The sequence below is a fragment of the Myotis daubentonii genome, chromosome X, assembly GCF_963259705.1.
Source record: "Myotis daubentonii chromosome X, mMyoDau2.1, whole genome shotgun sequence".
NCBI classification, from domain to species: Eukaryota; Metazoa; Chordata; class Mammalia; order Chiroptera; family Vespertilionidae; genus Myotis; species Myotis daubentonii.
This window is the reverse complement of record NC_081861.1, coordinates 22141316-22167182: the sequence shown is the minus strand read 5'-3', so window position 1 is coordinate 22167182 and position 25867 is coordinate 22141316. Positions and strand designations below refer to the sequence as shown.

The following is a 25867-nucleotide window of genomic DNA, read 5'->3' as shown; positions in this document are numbered from 1 at the left end:
GCAAAAAAATGAAACTAGACCACCAACTTACACCATACACAAAAATAAACTCAAAATGGATAAAGGACTTAAATGTAAGTTGGGAAACCATAAAAATACTAGAGGAATTCAAAGGCAACAAAATCTCAGACATATGCCGAAGCAATTTCTTCACCGATACATCTCCTAGGGCAGTGGTCGGCAAACTCATTAGTTAACAAAGCCAAATATCAACAGTACAATGATTGAAATTTCTTTTCAGAGCCAAATTTTTTAAACTTAAACTATATAGGTAGGTACATTGTTATTAACTTAATTAGGGTACCCCTAAGGCTTAGGAAGAGCCACATTCAAGGGGCCAAAGAGCCGCATGTGGCTCGCAAGCCGCAGTTTGCCGATGACTGCCGTAGGGCATTGGAAACTAAAGAGAAAATAAACAAATGGGACTACATCAAAATAAAAAGTTTCTGCACAGCAAAAGAAACCATCAACAAAACAACAAGAAAGCCCACTGCATGAAAGAACGTATTTGCCAATGTTATCACCGATAAGGGTTTAATCTCCAACATTTATAGGGAACTCATACAACTTAACAAAAGAAAAACAATCCAATCAAAAAATGGGCAAAGAACCTAAATAGACACTTTTCAAAAGAGGGCATTCAGAAAGCCAAGAGACATATGAAATCATGTTCCAAGTCATGAATCATCCGAGAGATGCAAATCAAAACAACAATGAGGTACCATCTCACACCTGTCAGACTGGCTATCATCAACAAATCAAAAAATGACAAGTGCTAGAAAGGATGTGGAGAAAAAGGAACACTCGTGCACTGCTGGTGGGAATGCAGACTGGTGCAGCCACTATGGAAGACAGTATGGAGTTTCCTCAAAAAGTTAAAAATGGAACTCCCATTTGACCCAGTGATCCTACTGCTAGGAATATATCCCAAGAAACCAGAAACACCAATCAGAAAGGATATATGCTCCCCTATGTTCATAGCAGCACAATTTACCATAGCTAAGATTTGGAAACAACGTAAGTGCCCATCATCGGATGAATGGATTAGAAAACTGTGGTTCATATACACAATGGAATATTATGCTGCTGTAAAAAGAAGGAATTCTTACCATTTGCAACAGCATGGATGGAACTGGAGAGCATTATGCTAAGTGAAATAAGCCAGTGAGTGAAAGAAAAATACCGCATAATATCACTCATTTATGGATAATAAAGACCATTATAAACTGATGAACAAAAATAGATACAGAGGCAGAGCAGCATTAAACAGACTGTCAAACTACAGTAGGAAGGCTGGGGAGGGTTGGGGGGGTTAAGAGATCAACCGAAGGACTTGTATGCATGCATATAAGCATAACCAATGGACGCAAGATACTGGGGGGTAGGGGAGGCTGGGGGAAGGTTGGGGGGGGGGGAAGGAGACAAATGTACTACTCGTTGTAATATTTTAAGCAATAAAAAAAAGAGGCACCTTCTAGGAACCTTCAGTCTGAGCGCATTTTGCCTACCAGAGATGTTTCTATCCCCTTGTCCCCTGCTCCCAGTTTTTTTAACTATATTACTACAAAATGCAACTAGTCCAGAAATTGTGAAAACACAAGACCACAAAGGAGCCAGCTGCTAATTCCGCCTGGGGATGCGGGGGGAGCTTTTACAGTGGAGGTAATCTTGTAGGTTTTGCACCTGTTCTAAAGCCTGGGTGCGCATTGTCCAGGCTGAGTAAGTAAAAAGATAATGTCAGCAGGTGACTCTGGCTGCCGTCTGTGCAGGAGGTCTAGCTGATGCTCCTCTCCTCTTTGGGAATCACAAATCTCTATAGAGGCAGCGCCCTCTGGAGGTGACTTAGTGAGAGGGATTGCTACATGGCCTGGACCTGGCCCAATAAGAATGCCTCTCTCAGGCTGAGTCAGGAAATGAAAGGAAAATATTGAAAAAGAGCCAAAGCCACAGAACGAGGCGGGGTGGGGGGGGGGGGGGTGGGGAGCACCGGATGAATGCCTCTGAGGAAGGTAAGAGTTAGGGTGACTGGGTGACTGTTGAGTCACTCTGAGAGCATGGCTGTGTTAGCTAAGAAAGGGTCTTCCTTTGCTTCTGATAAAGTCGATTTGCATATTGGGACCCATACACTGGATGTCACCTCAGGGGCCCAGCCCAGGTCACAAATCTAAACCTAAGTCAGCCTGCATGCAAAGGGAACACCTGGAAGGAAAGCGAACAGAGACCACTGATCATCCTCCAACTCAGCATTAGTGAGCTCACCTCACCCTGGAAAACAGGATTTGCTGGCCTTAGAAGGAAATCCCCGCCCTTCTAGCCAATCCTAAAGCTCTAGAAACGAGCCCCAAATCCCTCTGGCAGAGGGCCCCACTGCTTGGGAGGCACTGTACGTACCCAATCCATGGATTGTTTTCCCTTGAATAAAAAACATTAAACTCAAATAAAAGAGAGAAATCTTCTGGGAACAATATCGAAGGGAAAAGTATTCATTCATTTATTTCTTGTTGTATCCTTGGTGACTAAGTATCACTGTGGGATGCAGATTCCATGGTTTGGGATCCTGGAGTCCCAAAGTCAGGTTTCAACAAAATCTGGAGAGTTCTTTCACCCTTGTGATTGTAGATGTCAAGAGGGTACTTTGATTTAGGTCAAGGTTGTATAAACAACAGAAATAAGAGATGGGGGATGGGTGGAGGAGTACTAAATTCAGTAAGACAGTTTAGAGGTGTAGATGCAAATTAGCACCATTCAAAACAAATTTGAGGCCCTGTTTCACCCACACAGTTCCATTGAATTTGTATCTCACAGACACAGAAATGACATTTCCACATCCCTGACATTATAAATATGAGAATTAAATGAAGCCAAAAAGTTTCCTCAGCTTGTGAAAATTACACATCACAGTAAATTCAGACAAAGGGAAAAACTCTCTCAATACTGATTTAAAAAGCACCTAGGAAGTCATCACTTGAAGAATTACAGCTAGATTGCATTGCATTGGAAAACAAATGTTCTTGGGTTAGAAACAAGGTGAAAGCTTGGGCTACATTGGTATATAGAGCAAAAAACATTTTGAGGAGTGCATACCCTCACATTTTCCCTTCATTCAAAATTTTGAACTGGAATAAATAACTGCTTTCTGGTCTATATCCATCTGACCAGAAATATTCTAAGAAAATGCCAACAAGACAACTCTGGTCAATCTAGCTTATGGAACAAAACACATTTACAAAATAGTTTTATTTGCTATCCCATATTCTATCCCCAAATAGTTATAGATGGTGATGAAGACCACATGTTTCCTGTTCCAAAGCAATAACCCATAATCTAACAACATCAAGTTTTAAAGAGAATTTCTGTAACATTTAAATTCAATACATATTGGGATCTTTCTCCAAAATGCCAGCAAAATAACTGATGCTATAGCTATGGAAACATTGCTTGCCTTCAAGGTATGTCTGTATACATTTTTTGTTTTGATTCACATTCCCAAACACGATATGGTCACATACATTGGTAATCCAGACTACAAGAAAATATATTTTAACTATATTAATTTATTTTAAGTAAAAATAAGTTCTAACCTGACCAAGTTCTTCATTAAGGTCTGATGTGTTAACCAGGGCTCCTTCATTAATTTCTTCATCATAAAAGTCCTTATCCCATGAAATAAAGAAGGAGCCCAAGAATTTCTGCATTTCTACTGTGACATACATGGAGACAGGAATGATAAAGTTGAACAGAACCATAAATGATAGGAAGTCGGTGAACATTTTCAAAACCTAAAACAACAAAAAAAAGTTTATGCTAATTAAATGTACTTCCATTAAACAAGTGTAATATAAAGAACTAGTTAAGTTTCTATCTTTTTATTTCGATGCTGAAAGCCTGTCTTGTTACACTGAAACAACTTCCCAAAGACACTATATCATTGGTCAAACTTATTATCACAGTATGTGAAAACACCCTTAATTTTGTCATTATTCTTCAGTGAATGTACCTTTTGACTCCATACTAGTACTTCTTCACTTCCTTATGTTGTGTGCTCCTCCTACCCCAAGCTAGTAATATGGAAGCAAAGTTTCTATGTAGGCATTTATTTTGCTCCTTCCATGATATATCACAAGCTCATACTGTATTTATATGCCAGCTTCTTGCCCAATTGTTCAAAACTCTGAAAGAGCTAAAACAAGCATAGATACCCAAATCAAAATAAAACAAAACTCTAAAACTTTTAAACCACATAATGGCTTAGGGTTACCATACAACCAAGAGGAAACCCAGAAACCAACAAAACCATTAATTTGAGCAGCATTTGAATCAAGGGTGGTGTGATAACAAGGTGCTAGTTAAAATTTTAAACATAAAACAAAGTACCTTCAAAGTATCCCGCTCTTTCTGGGTCTTTTGGTTATACCAAGGTTCATCATTGTATGGGGTATTTTGCCAAATATACTTTAGAATAGTGCATACTGCAGCTTTGGTCAGTAAGATAAATAAATACACAATCAAGAAGAGATTAATGGACCTGAAAAATAAGACATGGATTGAAAAACCATCTAATTACTTAAGATATCAACCAGGTATAACTTAAATCATCCAGTCTTCTAAAGCTTCTTCTGAGTATGATGTGTTACCACAGCACAAGCCTATATGTATGATTATCACTCTCAAGTGGTAAAATGGAAAAGCCAGTCCTGACCTGTTTGTTTATCACCAATCCTCCCCAAAGTGCAATGGTTGACTAGCTTAACACATATTTAATAAGGATCCTATAACATGACAGGACACACACACGCAAACACACCATCACCTATTCATTGGTAATGGTGCAAACACACCATTACCTTATAGAAGGAGTAGGTTGTCTCTGTTTTCCTTAATCCTACAGACTTGGATTAGAGGGTGGGAAAGCAAGTGTGCAATCCTCAAGCTTAGTGCGACTCTTTTAGTCAGAAAGTAGAGCTATGAAGAGGATGCCACTGATGTACTTGATATCCATGCCAACAATAGCTAGGTCCATGCCAGTGGCAGACGGCTTGAAGGTCTACCAGGTACCACTTCAACATTTGCCTGGAGACTATGATCTATGTTGTAGAACCTCCTTACATATAGCAACTATAGGACCCCAAACCATTATCTAGAAGCAAAGGGAATAAATTTATATTTCAACCAAAATCTGCCTTGAATTTCTATGTGAGCTTAGGTAAGTCACCTATCTCTGAGATGATTTCTGCATCTGTAAAGTGAACAGGATAATGGGAATTACTCCATACAGCTACTTAGAGGATTACACCAAATCAGAAATACAAATCATTAAGCACAGTTTCTGGAACATAAAAAGTACTCAAAATGGTAGCTGCAATTATAACTGATGTTGTTTTTTCACTATGGTTCTTAATGTAATTGCTGAGAAGTAACTACTTCAGTTCAATAACAACTAAAGAAACTGCAGTGCATACTAACTTTTCAACAGCAGAACGTTTTTGAGATTTCCCTTGGTAGTTCAAAGCCATTTTGGTTTCCATCCCAGTGTAAACAGCAACTCCTAAGGAATAACAGAATAAAATGAAAACTAAGTTACAACTAACTCCTCATCCAACTGGAACTATCAATTTTTTTTTCATCCTATAAAAGCAGGAATTTTAAACCCTCTTCTATTCACCAGTTGCTATATCCTTGATAGCACAATTTTAATCATATATAATTTATTTATCATATTTCAAGGTAGTTTACCATCTTATAAATTCCCAACACCTAAAAGTAGGCTTAGACTAAATGGCAGTTATTTGCTGTTAAAATTTAACACACACTATTTATGCACAGGCTTATAAAGCCTATTTCTGGTAGGTATGTCTTAAAAATTGCTCACCATATATCTTCTCGGTATTTTTCAGTGTAGCTCCTTTCAACAAGAGATTTTCAGGTCCCAAAGACCTAAATAAAAAATGAACACAGCTTATCCAACAGTCCAATAAATAGCACCATCAACTTTGGGGACATATTTCGCCCATACGTCTATGTCCTGGGTTCAGAATATATCTGTCTAATTATATTACATGCTTACTCCCCAGGACAACCTGAAAGACCCTTCCCTCTAAAGTTACTCCAGGGCACAACACAGTTAAAAGCACAGTACAGGAGTAGCCAGCAACACACAGAGGTAAAGAGATGCACAGAGAGATAAAAGGATTATGAGTCATAGAAAGACGTGAACAGGACAAAGCAGCAGACAGAAAGAGAATGTAACAGATAAAACACCAAGGTGGGAAAGACACACTGACATGTTTATAGAGAGGAGAGTAAACCCGTCTTTGGAGGGATCATTGGGCAACTGGGCATTTCTTTTACTTCCTTTTGAGTATGGTATAAAGGCCAAATAGAAAAGTTGAGGTACTAAATGATAGAGGGGGAAAAAACCTTTTGTATATGAATTGTTGCATTAAAAATGATTAGCATTCCAGGTAATTCTCCCAGCTTTTATCCACTGCCCATAACCTCAATGACTCTCCCTTAAACCACTCACTGTTCTCCAGGTATATTTCCAATACGGTCTGCCACTGAACAACCTATGACAATAAATATAGTGTCTAGAAGAGATTTGGGAATATCAAAGTGTCTGGAGCTCTGCAATTCTGGAAACCTTCAGCATCATTTCCAATACTATCCCTCTGCCCAGGACACACACAACTCAAAGACCCTACAACATAAGAGCTCCTACCAATTACAAGGTTGGTTACTTAAGACCAGTTAGTGGGATACTGGGTAGTTACTCCAGATTTATTCACCTTCAACCTCTTGGGAAGGAGGTTTTGTGTACATACCCAGCACAGCCCCTTCCAGGATGAACCTGTACTATTGTTCTGTAAAGAGGGTAAGATAGAGCTTATTGTAAAGCAGTGGGAGAATATAGTATTGTATTTGTACCGATATCATTCTTTGTATACACAGAACCCAATGATCTCTCTATATAAATATAAATAAATATATAAATAAAGTATATATACACGTGAGCCTGGAATGTGGACGCCGCACACCCACTGAATGTACTTCCTCCAACAGTCTGGTCACTGGGGCCCGCCCGCCCTCCCCTCCTCTGTGGTGTGTTGGGGGTTGTGATGTATTTAATGTGTCCTCTTCTTTTATTTAACTGAATGCTAATGTCTCTACGAGTTGCTGCAACAATAAACAGGAACTTCACCTCTTGGAAAAAAAAATTTGGCTATTTTAATACCCCCCTCAAAGGACAGTTTAAAGGAATAGCAAACTAACCTTGCAACAGCCTCAAGAGAATTACGATAGATACTGATTCGCCCAACAAACCTGCAAAAGAAGATAATAGCAAATGAGTTTTCTACATATAGGTAAATCTATATACCACAAAAATTGGAAATGGATCAAAATACAAATAATGCAAAAGAGAAGAGACTTTGAACTATGAATGTCTACAATATTTCTGAAAAAATATGAAATGACAATAAGGTAACATTTTAATCTAATTCTTAAAATAATATTATTATAAGAATGTAAACAAATATACTAAATTGGTTTTCAAGATATTCTTGGCATTGTACATACACATAACACCAGTCTTATTTATACTTTATATAAGTAATTGGTTTCTATTATAGATTCATGTGAAGAAAGATTTCTGGTGTTAACACAACTTTCAAAACCATTATTTATTTCAGTAGTTCTTTCACTTTAGCATGCATTAGAATCATTGGAGGGCTTATTAAGTTACAAATTTTTGGGACCCATCCCCAAGTTTATGATTCAGGTGATAATTTACATTTTCAACTATTTCTCAGGTGATGCTGATACTGCTGGCCTGGTAACCCTTTGAGACAGTAAACACTTGACTACCATCTTGGAAATTTCCAAATTGTTTTGAAGCTGATTTCATTACTGAGCTTGATCCAATCACTTAATATGGCTAGGTACATGTTAATCTGCATTTCTGAAAAAATGGGGTAAAAAGGCCTAACCCCTTTTTTAACAAGTGTTGTGAATATTTTATAATTTGCAAATTTTTTTTCAGAAAAAATGGAACGTATTATTACTGTGTTCCAAAATATGAATCTCTGGTAGTTCATTCATCATATTAATTGTACAAGTACTATGCAAGGTGCTGGAGATATACTAATAAGTAAGAAAAACATTACTTACCTTAAGATAGACAAATAAACAGGCAATTACAATACAAGTAAATTACCACTAGGGTATTGAAAGTACAAGGTATTCTGGAGTCACATATCAAAGGCACTCAATCTAGTCTAGAGAATTAGCAATAACCTTCCCTGATCTAAAATTCTCCTTCATATTTAAGGTAATTGAAAATTGTAGGAGTTGCCCTATAAATATGCAAGGATGTATATTATTCTTTAACTCAAGCAGAATTAGTCACTCCCTTTTCTCTGATTCCATGGGCCTTTTATTCATCTCCATTATTTCACTGTACTATAAGCCTAGACTTACTGTTTTATCTCCTTTGTAAACTGTGAGCTAAGGCAGAGAACAGCTATTTTGCTTTGTGGACCTAGTTCTTAATATCAGCATGGATACAGAACAAGGGAAAGAGGAAAGAAGAACTGGTGGGAAGGAGCGAGAGGCATTGCTCTTGTAGTAGGATGGCTACTTTGTTTTTCTATTACCGGATGTTAGTTTAAGCCACACCCAAACATCTGACCCATTATGACCAACAGAACTCATTAACTAGATGGCTGGAATAGGTAATGGATGCCATCTGTGATAGAGTGAAATTAGTTGACCAGCTTGGGGATAAAACCTGTTACTCTACCCTCATTGTCACCATGCTCTAATAAGCCAAACTGACCAATCTTAAAAATCAAATTCCAAATTTCTGACATCCCACTGTTAATCAGTAAAACTACTCCAGAAAACCTAAGCATAGTAAAATAGAGGACATTACACCATTTTATTACTTCCTCCACTTATCTGTTTACTGTGGACAAAAACAGCCTATTCACAATATGCAGTTCTAATGATAGAATGCCTACTAAATGCATGGCTCCATACCCTCTTCTCTCTTTGATATTGGAAAACAAAGGAAGTGTTTTATTTTTGTTTTAGTTAATTCTGGTTAATGAGTAAGTTTGGTAGATTGGCTTTACGGGATAACATCATCTTAAAATTTGATGGACTGCCATGTTTACAAATAACAAGAATAAAAGAAAAATCACAAGTGAGATGCCTGGGCCCATATATTTTATCTTAGGCTGGTAGTGAACAAGGCTGATATGACTTATTTCCATGCCAGAAGGAAGGAACAGCTCATAAAAACACAAATGAAAGGAGGCTGGTAAGTGGTGGGTGTTTTTTTGCCATACTGGTGGTAAAGATAGGCAGAGCCAACAGACAATAGTAAAATGAAGCCAGGTGATGTTTACTTGTAGAGGTCAGGTTGTGGCTGTTCACATTCAATCGCTGCTCGGAGGGTATCAATGGATTCAGCTGTACATAGTGCAATGGTATCACGTACTGCATAATGTGTCTAGATGAAAGCAGAATAAAAGGCAAAAACAAAAGTGTTTCTTTTTGTAATCATACACCCACCTGATTCCAGAAATGCAATATGTTTTAGTAAGAGGCTTTGGCAGAATAATACAAATATTGATGCACATTTACAACTAAATAAAATTATTCAAGGATATTACAAATAATCACTAAGCTATCCCTACTGCAAGGGGATTCCAAAGTTAATGGAAAAAAAAAGCTTTTCTTGATATTGACAGCACAGAGAATTTCATTTGCAGCATGCATATAATTAACTGAAAATCCTATAAAATATAATGCATTTGCTTTTACTGAGACCTATGATTTTGCTCACCATAGTGTATAGTGATGTAAATATACACATATGAATTGAACATAGCCCTTTTGGTCATAAGACTGCTAACATCTTGCCAACAGAAAGAAAAAAATCATTCATAGTTCTATTACACAAATAGTATAATTAATGACCTTGAAAATGCTCAAAGTGGCTACATTTCATATGAGTAGCAGGGAGATGATGTGTCTTGCTTGAGTTAGACAGAATATTCTACTAGTGTATATTACATGCTTGATTTACCCAGAACTCAAGGCAGGCTCCAGCGAACCCATTTATTTTATTTTTGAAAAATATATTTTTATTGATTTCAGAGAGGGAGGGAGAGGGAGAGATAGAAACATCAATGATAAGAGAGAACCATTGATTAGCTGCCTCCTGCATGCCCCGTACTGGGGATTGAGCCTGCAACCCTGGCATATGCCCTTGACCAGAATCAAACCCAGGAAGGACCCTTCATTCAGCAGGCCAACGCTCTATACACTGAGACAAACCAGCTAGGGCCCATTTATAAATCATCAAAGAAAGGCTGACACAGACTCAAGACTGTACTACTTACCCAGAAGGAAAGCTGTTTCATGGTCTTTGGGAAACAATACGGAATTACCTGAGCTAGATTTAAACTATCTCCTGACTTTGAAAAACCTATGTACTTTTATTTAACTTATTTTTAAATATATTTTTATTGTTTACTTTTATAGAGAGAGGAAAGAAGAGAGAGAGAGAGAGAGAGAGAGAGAGAGAGAGAGAGAGAGAGAGAGAGAGAGAGAGAAATATTGATTGGCCAGGAATTGAACCAGTGACCTTTTGGTACATGGGATGATACTGAGCCACAATGGCCAGGGTGAAAACACATGTTTTGATTAGGTCAACTTAACAACTTTTTCCCTTATTAGGGAATCTTTAGGTAGATGTCTTCATTTTTACCTTGACATTCCCTCAAATATAACTTTGTTTTTGAACAGTTTAAATTGGACTAGTTTGTCACCATACCCTAAAGGAGCAGTCGCCAACCAGTGGTCCGCGGACCACTGGTGGTCCGTTAGGTCCAAAAGGTTGGTGACTGCTGCCCTAAAGCACAGAAAATAGTCATCTAAGGCATTTAAGTTCCTTTTTCACATACTGAGTCCTGGTCCTCAACTCCAGATGGAATAAACAAGCAGAGAAAAGCCCTCAAGGATACACACAGGGGTGAGCACATATCCTTCCTTAAAGGTAGCAAAAAGAAGATATATCTTCATGCCTTATAGAATTCTGGACAGTGGCCAAGAACTGGCTGTGTCAGAAAGTACCAGGGAAGTAATTTATCCCCAGTTTGAGCAAATTTACTTTAACAGATTTATAATTCTTCCTAGTTTCAATAAAGCCAATATTTGCCAAACTACACCCTAAGGCAGTGATGGCGAACCTTTTGAGCTCAGCGTGTCAGCATTTTGAAAAACCCTAACTTAACTCTGGTGCCGTGTCACATATAGAAATTTTTTATATTTGCAACCATAGTAAAACAAAGATTTATATTTTTGATATGTATTTTATATATTTAAATGCCATTTGACAAAGAAAAATCAACCAAAAAAATGAGTTCACGTGTCATAGGTTCGCCGTCACTGCCCTAAGGCATTGTTTTAAAAGCAATCAAATTATTCCAGATTACATTTTCTATATGCCAGGAATAAACATTTTTAAAGAAAATATTCATCACTTTTTAAATAAAGAGATCAAACTGTAAGGTGAGAGTACTTGATATTATTTTTATAGTTATACTAGAGGCCTGGTGCACAAAAATTTGTGCACTGGGGCGGAGGGGTCCCCTCAGCCCAGCCTATGCCCTCTTGCAGTCTGGGACCCCTCAGAGGATGTCCACCTGCTGGCTTAGGCCCGCTCCCTGGGGGATCGGGTCCAAGCTGGCAGTCAGACATCCCTCTGGCAGCCCAGTAGCCCTCGGGGAATGTCCACTTACAAGCAGGGAGCAAACCTAAGCTGCAGTTGGACATCCTTAGTGCTGCTGAGGAGGCGGGAGAGGCTCCTGCCACCACCACTGTGCTGGCAGGCATGAGCCTGGCTCGTGGCTGAGCAGAGCTCCCCCTGTGGGAGCGCACTGACCACCAGGGGTCAGCTCCTGCATTGAGCATCTACTCCCTGGTGGTCAGTGTGTGTCATAGTGACCAGTCATTCCCAGTCATTCTACTGCTAGGGTCAATTTGCATATTACCCTTTTATTATATAGGATAGAGGCCTGGTGCATGGGTGGGGGCTGGCTGGTTTGCCCTGAAGGGTGTCCCGGATCAGGGTGGGGGTCCCGCTGGGGTGCCTGGCCAGCCTGGGTGAGGGGCTGATGGCTGCTTGCAGGCTGGTCACACCTCCTTCAGGGTGGGGGTCCCCAGTGGGATGCCCGGCCAGCCTGGGTGAGGGGCTGATGGTTGTTTTCAGGCTGGCCGCACACCCTTTAGTGTGGGGGGTCCCCACTGGGGTGCCTGGCCAGTCTGGGTGAGGGTCTGAGGGCCGTTTTCAGGCTGGCCAAGCCCCCCGGTGACGGAAGCTCCCAGCCTCTCCTTTTTTTCTTTTTTTTTTATTCTGGGATTTATTTACCTTCTATAATTGAAACTTTGTAGCCTTGAGTGGAGCTCAGAGCTGGCCAGGTCGGGCAGGGAGCTAGGCTTCCTCCATTGCCAGGGGCAACCCAAGCCTCCTGGTCACTACAGGTCCGTGGCCACAGCCGGCTGAAAGCAGGTATCTGGGGTTTATTTATCTTCTATAATTGAAATTTTGTTGCCTTGAGTGGAGCTTAGAGCCAGCTGCGGCAGGCGGGAAGCTTGGCTTCCTCCATCACTGGGGCAACCAAGCCTCCTGCTTGCTCTAGCTCCGTGGATGCCGGCCGCCATCTTGGTTGGGTTAATTTGCATATACTCACTCTGATTGGTTGGTGGGCATGGATTAAGGTGTAGTGAGGGAACGGTCAATTTGCATGTTTGTCTTTTATTAGTGTTGATACTTTCAGCCTATGATTACTCTCATTTTAAAAAGCCTCAATAAAATATTAAGTGGGTTATATCAATATTTTTATATACTACTAACTGCTTGTGGTGGCGCCCGGCTGGCATGGCCTAGTGGTTGAGCATCAACGTATGATCCAGGAGGTGATGGTTCAATTCCCAGTCAGGACACATGCCTGGGTTGTGGGTTCGATCCCCAGTGTGGGGCGTGTAGGAGGCAGCCGATCAATGATTCTCTCTCATCATTGATGTTTCTATCTCGCTCTGAAATCAATAATATATATATAAATAAATAAATATATATATATATATATATATATATATATATATATATATATATATATATATATATAAATATGGTGGCTTTTACTTGGGACATGGATTTTCTTCACCCAATACCACCCCTTTCCCCAAAGTTGAGAATTTTCTTAGAAGTTCAAGGATAACTACATAAAAGCTGTCTTCAAATACAAAATGTAGACAAATAAGATAAAATAAGATAAAAGATTAGGGGAGTGGGAAGGAGTATTTATTGATGAACTATTCTGAACTTATAAGCAAGGTTTACTCTTCATTACCTTGCAATTGGATTCCCCATCAAGACTGGCTGTAGTAACATAACAGGTTCCATCACTAGTACAGGATGATAGAAGAATAAGATCACAGGGAAAAGTTTCATCTGCCTGTACTTCTACTACATCACCGACCTAGAATGGAGAAAAAAGCAAATATAAATATTCTTAATTCCAAACAAAGCATTCATTATATTACAAACTAAAGTCAAAACAGTAGCAAGAGACCTCTCCTGTCCTGGGGCTTAGAGAGTATCTCAGCATCCTATACCACGTGAAAGGTGATAAAATATTACTGAACATTCAGAATTCTCTTTAAGGTCATGAGGACTTGTGATGCTTTCAGATTACCCTAGTAGTGAAATTTAATCTCTAATGAATGACTTCAGCACCCAGTGACCTGTTTGCTCTCTGACATTTCTGGCACTGATGATTGATAAGACATTTCTGGCACTTCATGAATGAATCAAGAAAATCTATATGTCTCAACTTGAGAACTTCATGAACCCTGGGCAATCACACTTCTACTCTGCATCATGCATATTTTAATATGTTTTCCATTCAGTGTGATAATAGCTATTATTGTTGGGTGTTAATTCCTTCTTCAGTGCTCACAAAACCTGTTAATTATAGGCACCTATTTTTTCCCCCATAACATTTAAAAAAATTCAAATAGGTCATTTTCCAACAATTCATCTGCTATTAGAAGAATCAATTAATATGGCAATGAAAAACAACTTCCTATGTGCAAGTGCCCCAAGCTCAAATAGAAGAAAAAGATGAGAGAAGAAATAATGAACCATTTCTACTGCAGATAATTTAATAATGTAGGGAATAAGTCATAATGGTTAAATAGGTAGGATTTTCTAACCTGACTTTATGCCCCAGCTTTGCCACTTTATAACTATATGACCTTGGGTAAGTGCCCTAGATGATTGCAACTACCTTGTAGGACTGGTCTGAGCATGAAACGAGGACAAAGGTAGTGTTTTGCAAACTCCCGGCATACAGTCACCATCTGATAGGTATTAATTATAATTATTACTAGTACCCTGCAACTACTTTATTCCCAACTTTTTTTGGTGTGTGTAGGAAATCATCAGTCCAGCACTTCCCAACATTTTTCATACCGTGGCACTTACAGAAAAGATTTTTATACAGCACCCTCAGATTAAGGGTGGAGGCTGCTAGTGGCAGAAGATGACCCACTTATGAGATAGTCAATATCTGGCACAACAACCAAGACACAGTGGTTGTGAAACAATGAACCAATAACTAGCACACCTGCCTCTTATTTCCTACACAATTTGGCAGATAAAGATGAGGATGTTAAGACCTACTTGGGAACAATTTTATTTTCTTTGCCAATCTTCATCAGTTCCAAGAGCAACAGCATCAATAATTGAACTAATTTGTAAATAGCATTTTATTTGTTAGATCTATCCTTCTTCAGTTACATAAACTTATGTAGCTTACATAAAACCACAGTTGATGCTTAAATAAACAAAATAAATAAATAAATAAATGAAACTCTAAAGCATGTTAGAAGGAGGAAACATTCAAAGGGTTGAAGGTGATTCTCAGGCACTGAAAAATAAAAACCACAAATAGAGAATTTCTTCTACAACATTTAGGATTTGCTTAGATATTAACTATTAAGATCCCTGTATCTGGAATGCAAGTTGAGGCTTGGCGAGATGGATATGGGTCAGATTTCAAAGGTCCTGGCAGGCCAGGCTAGTGGGTTAGGGCTCACCTTTAAGGCAAAGGGAAACTGGGAAAAGACATTTAAAGAAAGAGAACAACATGGTCCAGTTAGACAATCAACTCTGGAGTTCTGGTGACATTTAGCAAGTTCAAAGCCAGAAGAGAGCATCACTATCCCTCAACATAAATATTAGAAAACCTACAAAATCATAATTTTTTTAGTTCATCAGAGAGCTGAGGTTGCAAAGCAACCAAGTGAACTGAATTTCAAAGTATGAAAAGCCCCTCTGAGGAGAGACAACTCTTTCACACTTGTCAAAGCATAGGATGAAGAGATGGCCAACAAAACTTGCATAAGAAGAAAACAACTGGATTTTAAACCAATTCTAAAAGGCTTGGTAGGAGGTAATACATTAGAATCTCTGCAAGCCTGATAGAAAAGAAGAGATCTACGGGCATCTGTTGGGTACTCATGAGAAAGCAAGAGGGTGGGAGACCTAAAAGAGCCTTCCTCACTGGTACAGGCATACAGGTTGTGATTAACTGTATGTCAGAATCGTGGACCCTTTTCTCATTTGAGGTAAAAGCCATCTGTGTCTAGGAGAAAGGAAAGAAACCCTCCTTGGCATATATCAGAAAAATGTCACCATTGCTAGAGGATACAGAAGCAAAAGCCATCTGCTGTTGGGGATGGGATAGAAAACTCACTATACCGAGGACTTAGCATTGATAAAAGGCAAAGTTCAGCTTCCATGGGAGGTGGGGTGGGAGTATTGAGAAAGTTCCACCCTGAGGTAAAGGTACATCAGGCCTGCCTATCACTGAGAGTAGAGCATGAGATACAAGGAATCACTGTTCCAAACAGGAGCCTTGTAATGAATAACAAGAAACAGCAATCTACCACTGGGGGAGGAGAAAGGACAGAGAGAGAAGCATCCACTGTATCTCAGGGATGTAGCACCTGCAGAAGGTGGAACAGGAGCACTGAGAAAAACACTCTGGAGTCCTAGGCCCCCCACAAACCACGAGGCAATGGCAATCCAGCACTCCAGGAATTTGAAGTCCAGTGGTGTACTGAAATATCAATAGCTACAAACAAAAACCAAAGCCAGCCCAACTCCTGACTAGATTGATGCAACTCCCAACACTATGGGCTGACAGAAGAGGCCTGCTCTGTTCAGAATATAAATACTGTCTACCTAGGACTTCATCATTTTTTATATACAATGTCCAAAATTCAATTTTAAAAAATGAGACACAAAATACAAGACAAAAATGACCTATCATGAAGAGATAAAAGAATCAACAGGGCCAGCTCCAGAAATGTTCGGATTTTGAAATTATGAAACAGGGATGTAAAAATAGCTATGATTAAGACTTTAAAGTACCTAGTGGAAAAGGTAGACAACATATATGTACAGATGAAGAACTTGGATAGACAGATGGAAACTACAAAAAAAAGTACAGCAAACGCGGAAATTAGAAATGAAAAACATGATACTATAAAGATGTGCTTTATGGGGGGGATGGGGGGTAATGTGGGGATAAGGACACATATGTAATAACTTAATCAATAAAAAATTAAAAAGATGTCCTTTAATGGGCCTATCAATAGACTAGATACAACAAAGGAAATAATCAGTAAATCTAAAGAAACTCTTCCAATATTTCTAATGCCAAAATCCATATTCTTTCCCTTACAATATTGTTTTAATATATTTTGTTGATTTTTTACAGAGAAGAAGGGTGAGGGATAGAGAGTTAGAAACATCAATGAGAGAGAAAGATCGATCAGCTGCCTCCTGCACACTCCCTACTAGGTATGTGCCTGCAACCAAGGTACATACCCTTGACCGGAATCGAACCCGGGACCCTTAAGTCTGCAGGCCGACGCTCTATCCACTGAGCCAAACCGGTTAGGGCTCCCTTACAATATTTTTTTTTACATTTGAATTCTGCAATTTCTGTTTCTGGGATCTCTATGTGCTATGTGATTCCATCCAGTCTCATGGCTTCATATGCCATCTACATGCTGATAAAATCAAAATTTCTATTTCCACTTAAAACATCTCTGAGCTCTAGTCTTGACAATTCCATCCAGATGTCTAACAGGTATCTCAACATTAACATGGCCAAAACTGAATTTTTAATTTCCTTTCACTCCTATCTGTCCCTAAAACTGCTCTTTTCCATTTTATTTAATAGCACCACCATTTTGTTCAATAGTATTATTTAATTCATCCAGTTGCTCAGGCCAAAACCAAGAAGGCTATCTTTATTCTTTTTTTTTCTGTCTCACTCCCTACATCCAATATATCACTAGATCCTGATGTCCACTAGTTGTGGAAAAGTTTGTTAACATCCTTCTGCCTCAGTTTCATCACTTTTAAAGAGGAGATAATAATACCAAAAAAAACACACATATCCTACCTCATAGGGCTGTTGTGAATTAAGGATTAAATAAGTTAATATAAAGTAAAAGGGAATGCCTGGTATATTTATGTAATATATAAATGTTAACTACTATCTTTATTATCATTATCTCTACTACCATCACCCTAATATCAACTCTTACCATGTTTTGCAGTAGCCATCTAATGGGTTTCCCTGATTCCACTTTTGCCAATCTCCAGAGTTGTCTTTTTTTTTTAAAGATCAAGTCACTCCCTTATTTTAAAACCCTTCAAAGAATCCCCATTGCACTGCGGATATGGACCAAGTCACTCTCCTGCTCAACAATTAAACATTTAGACATGTTTGGTTTATAAACATCTCTTTACACATACAAATACTCCAGAAAAAGCTCAATCAAATAATCAAATAGCATTTCACACAACAGCATCAAATTATTTAATTAATATTATACCGGGATGAAGTAAGCCTTAAGGTAATAAAGTCTAGTCAAGGAAAGATGGAATATGGGGGTCTTTCTAAGGGAATGAGGGTAATAGCAAAATCAGAAAGAGGAAATAGGGGAAAGAAAGATGAATGAGAGACTTTTACTACATGTCCTGTGAGCCACAGATTTAATTTTATGAAACATTTAGGATGCTTTGGTTCTTATGCTGAACAGTAATGCCGAGTTTCTACAACTGGTTTAGAAAATTCAGATCCTAACTACTCTAGTTCATCACAGGGTCATCCCCTCTGGGATGCAGAGAATGGAGGGGAAAAAAAGAGTAAAAGAAAGACATTCTATGTCAAACTCAGGTAACCCTCCTATGTGGTAACCTTTGTCCCATCATTACTATAAGATGTAAGACAATTTACCTATCACTACGGATATGGAGAACTTATGTCCAGACATTCTAGGTATTTAATAAATGATTCATCAGTGATAACTTTTGATAGTCCTAAACCATTCAAAACAGAATCTTTTGTGAAAAACATTTTATTTTTTATTTTTCTATTTCAGTTTACTTTCAATATTATTTTATATTGGTTTCAGGTATATAACATAGTGGATAGACACTCATATGCTTTACAAAGCATTCCCCCCTAAATTTCTAGTACCCACCTGGCACCATACATTTGTCACTGTTTTATTGACTATATTCCCTATGCTGTACTTTATATCCCCATGACTATTTTGTAACTACCAATTTGTATTTCTTAATCCCTTCACCTCTATTACCCAGTCCCCCAAACAAACTTCCCTATGGTATCCACCAGTCTGCTCTCTGTGTCTATGAGTCTGTTTTAATATTGTCTATTCATATGGTTAGTTCTTTAGGTTCCATATATAAGTGAAATCATACGGTATTTGTCTTTTTCTGACTGACTTATTTCACTTAGCATAATACCTTCTAGGTCTATCCATGCTGTCGCAAATGTTAAGATTTTGCTCTCGCCGAAACCGGTTTGGCTCAGTGGATAGAGTGTCGGCCTGCGGACTGAAGGGTCCCAGGTTCGATTCCGGTCAAGGGCATGTACCTGGGTTGCGGGCGTATCCCCAGTGGGAGATGTGCAGGAGGCAGCTGATCGGTGTTTCTCTCTCATCGATGTTTCTAACTCTCTATCTCTTTCCCTTCCTCTCTGTAAAAAATCAATAAAAAATATAAATTAAAGAAAAAAAGATTTTGCTCTCTTTATAGCTGAGGAATATTCCACTGTATATATGTACCACCGTTTCTTTATCTACTCACTTATTAATGGACACTTGGATTGGTTCCATATCTTTACTAATATAAATAACACTGTAATGAACATAGGGGTCCATATAGTCTTCTGAATTAGTGTTTTGGGTTTCTTCAGATATGTACCCAAAAGTGGAATTGTTGGGTCACAAGGCAGTTCCATTTTTAATTTTTTTAATAACCTCCATACTGGTTTCTATAGTGGGTGCACCAACCTGCATTCCTACCAACAGTGCATAAGAGTTCCATTTTCTCCACATTTTCGCCAACACTTGTTTGTTGATTTATTGTTGATGGCCATTCTGAGGGTGTGAGGTGGTATCTCATTGTGTGCCACAACTTTTTTATACACTCATCAATGGGCATGTGGGTTGCATCCATATCTTGTTAAAACAGGATCTTGAAGAGTTATTTGTACATGTGTGTTCAGAATAGCATTATTCTCATAACCAAGAGGTAGAAGCAACCCCAAATGTCCGTCAACAGATGAACTAATAAACTGTGCTATATGCATACAATCAGATATTATGTAGCCTTAAGAAGGAGAAAATCGTGTCATATGCTACCACATGGATGAAGCTTGAAGACATTATGCTTAAGTGAAATAAGCCAGTCACAAGAGGACAAATATTGTATGATCCCACTTATAGGAAGTGTCTCCCTAAAGTAGTCAATCATAAAAACAGAAAATAGAAAGGTGTTTACCAAAGGATGGAGGAAGGAGGAATTAGTGTTTAGTAGTTACAGAGTTTTAGTGTTATAGGATGAAAAGGTTTTAGAGATTTGTTTCTCTACAATGTGAATGTACTTAATACTATTGAACCGTACACTTAAAATGCTTACAATGGTAAATTTGATGTGTTCTTTATTGTAATAACAAAATTTAAATTTAAAAAATAACACCTTGAAACTAGGATAAAATATTTGTAAAAAGCACATCTGATAAAGGCCTGCTATCCAAAATATACAAAAATTGTTAAAACTCACCAATAAGAAAATGAACAATCTGATTTAAAAATGGACAAAACACCTAAAAATTCACCTCACCAAAGATGATATTAACATGACAAGTAAGTATATGAAAAGATGTTCAACAACATATGTCATTAGACAATTGAAAATTAAAACAAAAGTAAGATTCCACTACACACCTTTAGAATTGTCAAAATCCACAAGACTGACAACAAATGCTGATGTGGAGAAACAGGAATTCTCATTCACTGCTAATGAGAGTGCAAAATGGAATAGCCACTTTGAAGATAGTTTGGCAGTTTCTTGTAAGATTAAACAAGCTCTTAATATACAATCCAGTAGTCACACTTGGTATTTACCCAAATGAACTAAAATCTTATGTACACACAAAAACCTGCACATAGATGTTTATAGCAGCTTTATTCATAATTGCCAAAACTTGGAAGCAAACAAGATGTCCTTCAGTAAGTGAATAGATAAATAAACTACTACATATAGACAATGAAGTATTATTTAGCACTAAAGAAAAATGAACTCTCAAGCCATGAAAAGACATGAAGGAAACATAAATGCATATTACTAAGTGAAAGAAGCCAATATGAAAAGGCTACATACTGTATGATTCTAACTATATGAAATTATGGTAAAGGCAAAACTATGGAGACAGTAAAAAGATTAGTGGTGGTTCCAGGTTGAAGGAAGGGAGGGTGAGATGAATAGGCAGAGCACAGAGGATGTTCAGGACAGTTTAACAATTCAGTATGATAATATAATGGTGGATACATGTCATTTATACATTTGTTCAGGTACATAGAATGTAAAACACCAAGAGCGAACCCTAATAATGTAAACTATAAGCTTTGGATAATAATGATATGTCAATGTAGGTTCATTAATCATAACAAATGTACCAATCTCGTGGGGGATATTGGTAACAAGGGAGGTTGTACCTGTGGGAAAACAAGGTATACGTGAACTCTGTAGTTTCTGCTCAGTTTTGCTGTGAACCTAAGACTGCTCTAAAAAGTAAAGTTAATTATTAATTAAAATAAAATCTGTTGGCAACAAAATATCTTATACATTGCTGGTAGAATGTAAAATGGTAAAAACTGCTCTGGAAAACAGTTTGTAATTCATGAAAAATTTAAACATAGAATTATTGTATCACCTAGCAATTCTACTCCCAGGTATATACCCAAAAGAATTGAAAACAGGTGTTCAAACAAAATCTTGTACATGAAATGTTTGTAACAACAATACTCATAATAGCCAAAAGATGGGAAAAAAACTAACTTCCATCAATTAGTTAATGAGTAAACAAACTGGTATAATTATAAAATAAAATGTTATTCAGCTATAAAAACTAATAAAGTATTAATACATACAACATGAATGAACCTCGGGAATATTACATTAAGGGAAGTCAGACACAAAAGGCCACACAGTGTATGATTCCTTTCATATGAAATATCTAGAATAGGTAAATTCATAGAAATAGAAAGAAGATTAGTGGTTGCCAGAGGCTGGGGGAGAGAGGAATGAAGCATGATTGTTTAATAGCTTATGGGGGTTTCCTTTTGGGGTGATGAAAATGTTCTGGAATTAGACAGTGTCAATGGTTGCACAACACTGTGAATGCACTAAATGCCACTGAATCAATTGTCCATTTAAAAATGGTGTGCAGCCCTGGCCAGTGTGACTGAGCTGGCTGAAGTGTTGTCCCATGCACTGAAGGGCCGTGGTTCAGTTCCTGGTCAGAGTACATACCTAGGTTGCACGGTCAAACTCCAGTTGGGGTGAGTGCAGGAGGAAACCAGTGGATGTTTCTCTCTCTCTCTCTCTCTCTCTAAAACCAATGAAACCTTGTCCTTGGGTAAGAATTTTTAAAAAGTATACTTTTTATCATAATAAAGAAGCATAAAGAAAAAAGGTGTATTTTTTACCATAATAAAGAATAAACAAAAATTAATACCTTGATCTTTTCACTCTCTTTTCTAACTCGCTTTGCATTTTCAATAATGTAAACATTTCTCTTGTTGACTTCATTGTCAGCTCTGTGTCTCAGCCAATCCTCATATCCCTAGAAGGATAAGAAAACAACAAAACTATACAATCAAATTCATATAATGAATTAAATTTCTATAACCACCTCCATGAGTTACCAGCATAAATTTATACTTACAGTATTTTATATATATACTAGAGGCCCAGTGCACAAAAATTTGTGCACTCGGGGGGAAGGGGGGGTCCCTCAGCCTGGCCTGTGCCATCTCGCAGTCTGGGACCCCTCGGGAGATAACGACCTGCTGGCTTAGGCCTGTTACCGGGTGGCAGAGGGCAGGCCCAATCCCTAGGTGCAGCCCCTGGTCGGGCTCAGAGCAGGGCTGATTGGGGAGTTGGGATGCCGCCCCTGTCATGCACAGAGAAGGGCGGAGGTGCCGGGAGGCCTCTCAACTCCGCTGATCCCGGGGCTGGGAGGCATATTACCCTTTTACTATATAGGATAGAGGCCTGGTGCACGGGTGGGGGCCGGGTGGTTTGCCCTGAAGGGTGTCCTGGATCAGGGTGGGAGTTCCCACTGGGGTGCCTGGCCAGCCTGGGTGAGGGGATGATGGTTGTTTGCAGCTGGTCACACACCCTTCAGGGTGGGGGTCCCCACTGGGTTGCCTGGCCAGTCTGGGTGAGAGGCTGAGGGCTGTTTTCAGGCTGGCGGGTGACTGAAGCTCCCAACCGCTCCTTTTTTTCTTTTCTTTTCTTTTTTTTTTTTTTTTTTTATTCTGGGCCAGCTTTAGCTTTGAGGCTTGGCTCCAGCTCTTAGGCCTCCTCTGCTGAAAGCAGGTTTCTGGCCTTTGTTTACCTTCTGTATTTGAAACAATGTTGCGATCCTGCTGGCTGAAGCCCTGCAACTAAAGCAGGTTTCTGGGGTTTTGTTTAGCTTCTATATTTGTAACATAGTTGCTTAGAGTTGCAGCTCAGAGGCCTGCAGTGGCAGCCGGGGAATGTTGGAGTCCTCCATCACTGAAGCAAGCAAGCCTCATGTTCGTTTTAAGCTGCTTGGCTGCCGGCCGCCATCTTGGCTGGCAGTTACTTTGCATATTGCCCTGATTAGCCAATGGGAAGGGTAGCAGTCGTACAATAATTACCATGTTTCTCTTTTATTAGATAGGATATATATATATATTGAGATATATATATATATATATACATATATATATGATATATATATATATATACATATATATATGATATATATATATATATGCCTAAGCGATTGTTTGACTGGAAGCTATGATGCGCACTGACCACCAGGGGGCAGACACTCAATGCACAGGCATGGAAACATGGAACAGACTGATGAATCTCAGAAGGACGTGGGGGGAAGAAATTTACCAAAGATCTTATATGATTTGAGGAAGGTTGAAGAGCTTTTTATATATTTACTAGAGGCCCAGTACACAGGTCTGTGCACCGGTGGGGTCCCTGGGCCTGGCCTGCAGGGATCAGGCCAAAACCTGCTCTCCGACCTCCCCTGTGAGGGGTCCTGGATTGCGAGAGGGCTCAGGCCAGGCTGAGGGACCCCACCGGTGCATGAATCGATGTACCGTACCTCTAGTTTCAAAATATATTGCTAAAGAGACATTACATTTTTATAGAAAAACTAAGATACACTTTCAAAATATCCCTTAGGTAAATAGCTTTATTGTATTAAAAGGTTCTACCATTCAACATTTAAGTATTAATGAAAACACAAGCATTAGAGCCTTAATATTCTTTTTTTTAAAAATTTTTTTTAAAATATATTTTATTAATTTTTCACAGAGAGGAAGGGAGAGGGACAGAGAGCTAGAAACATCGATGAGAAACATCGATCAGCTGCCTCCTGCACATCTCCTACTGGGGATGTGTCCGCAACCCTGGTACATGCCCTTGACCGGAATCGAACCTGGGACCTTTGAGTCCGCAGGCCGACGCTCTATCCACTGAGCCAAACCGGTTTCGGCGTGAGCGTTAATATTCTTGAACTGAAGGACTATGATCTGTTCTTTTTAATTCTACTCTTATTCAAGTTAATATTGATCTTTCTACTTTTGAATTTGAAAAAAAAAATTTCTGGGTATTATTTTCTTACAGACTTAACCACTTAAATATATTCTTCTGTAGTAGACCACTGGAGTGATCATCTTTGAGAAAACTGAAATCCTCCCAGGGACAGAATAGAAAAAGCAAGCTAGGGTTATTTTGGCAGAGAATATATAATAAGTTTTAGAGATCAATAGTTAAACTTCTACACTGACTTGGTGGTAAAAGAAAATATAAATTGGTGTTCATTTTTTAGAATTAGAAGTAATCAGGGAAAGGTCTAATGGCTCATTTTTCTTTGGGCTTTTTGTCTGGAATATATTTAAGGCAAAAGAAACAAGGCGAGAGGATGTTCATTTGTTTGAGTACAACCTCCTCTCCTGTTTTTTACAATACTTTCCTTTTTTTCTTTATAATTATATCTGTACCTTTTCAAATATAACTGTTTGAAAAATACCTTGACTGCTTCCCCCTTTTTTTTCTCAGTTGCTATATTCATTCCAATTCTGTCTCTCTTTATGACTATGCTAGGCTATCATTTCAGTGAGGAGAGAAAGGTCCTAATATGAACTAGTATTGGAAATAAAATGAATCAGTAAGAGCTTTTGAAACCATACAGGATATTTTGGGAAGCAGCAATTATACAACGTTAAAGAAAATAATCCTAACAGCTTAAGGGAAAGAACATTTCAAAAGTCTTGATTTAGTAACCAAGAACTTGATAAAATATTCTTGTAGTTCCTGTTAGGCAAGATAGAAGACCAGATAACCCCAGGAGGAAACATAACCTTGTTCCCAATACTGTTAAGCAGACTTTTAATTTGGAAGTTCTTTTGAGACACTGTTAAAAGCACTTGATAAGTACTATGTAAAAGTATGTTTGTAATTAGCCTGGTTTTGTGGTTAATTATGTGATAAAAATTGCTAACCTATCCCTTTTCCTCCACTTTCTGTCCATTTTCGATTTCATCCAGAATGCTCAAAATACTTCAAAGACATTGTAACTGTGCAGAAACTTCATTTCTTTAGTATAACCTTTTCTCTTTTCTTTCCTTTTGATTCAAACTGGCCTTGCCCAGAACCCTGACTCACCTGCCTCCTTCTCCCTTGCATGTCTACTTCCTGAATCATTAAGCCCTCAGGACAATGAGGTTCAAATAATCTTAGGAACAAAGCCTCTGGTCTGTTGACCACAGAAACAGAGTTTTGATCAGGTCAAAGTAGAGATAATATCTAATCTTCAGTTATGTTTCAGCTCCAGGCCCAGTAAAGCAGCAAAACCAGATGCACTGATCAACCACCCCCTACTCTAGTGCTGACCAATAAGTACAGACCACGACCCTAACTCCCTTAGTCACCATAATTAATGATTTCCACCCCCTATACAACCATTCCCTGGAAGCCATTGGGGAGTTAGGTCTCTGAGTATTACCTCACCTATGACTTCAGGCCTGGGCCACCATCTAAAAATAAACTCTTATTTTCTTTGCTGCAAACTCCTGTTAATGTCTTACTGGGTTTTGATGCACACAGGCAAATGGACCCGGTTAGTCCAGTGAC

General features: G+C 38.6%; 1 protein-coding gene across 4 annotated transcripts in view; it reads right to left on the bottom strand.

Annotated features, from left to right (window-relative positions):
* The window catches only part of ATP11C (ATPase phospholipid transporting 11C), a 226948-nt gene that overhangs the window by 75013 nt on the left and 126068 nt on the right, over positions 1–25867 (bottom strand). For all 4 annotated transcript variants that reach the window (XM_059679783.1, XM_059679781.1, XM_059679780.1 and 1 more), the window contains exons 5-12: positions 22200–22307; positions 13419–13547; positions 9408–9511; positions 7270–7320; positions 5870–5934; positions 5464–5545; positions 4375–4525; positions 3582–3779 (exon numbers count right to left, since the gene is read on the bottom strand). In XM_059679783.1, coding sequence (XP_059535766.1) covers positions 3582–3779; positions 4375–4525; positions 5464–5545; positions 5870–5934; positions 7270–7320; positions 9408–9511; positions 13419–13547; positions 22200–22307 — 888 coding nt within the window. The remainder of the gene's footprint in view (positions 1–3581; positions 3780–4374; positions 4526–5463; positions 5546–5869; positions 5935–7269; positions 7321–9407; positions 9512–13418; positions 13548–22199; positions 22308–25867) is intronic.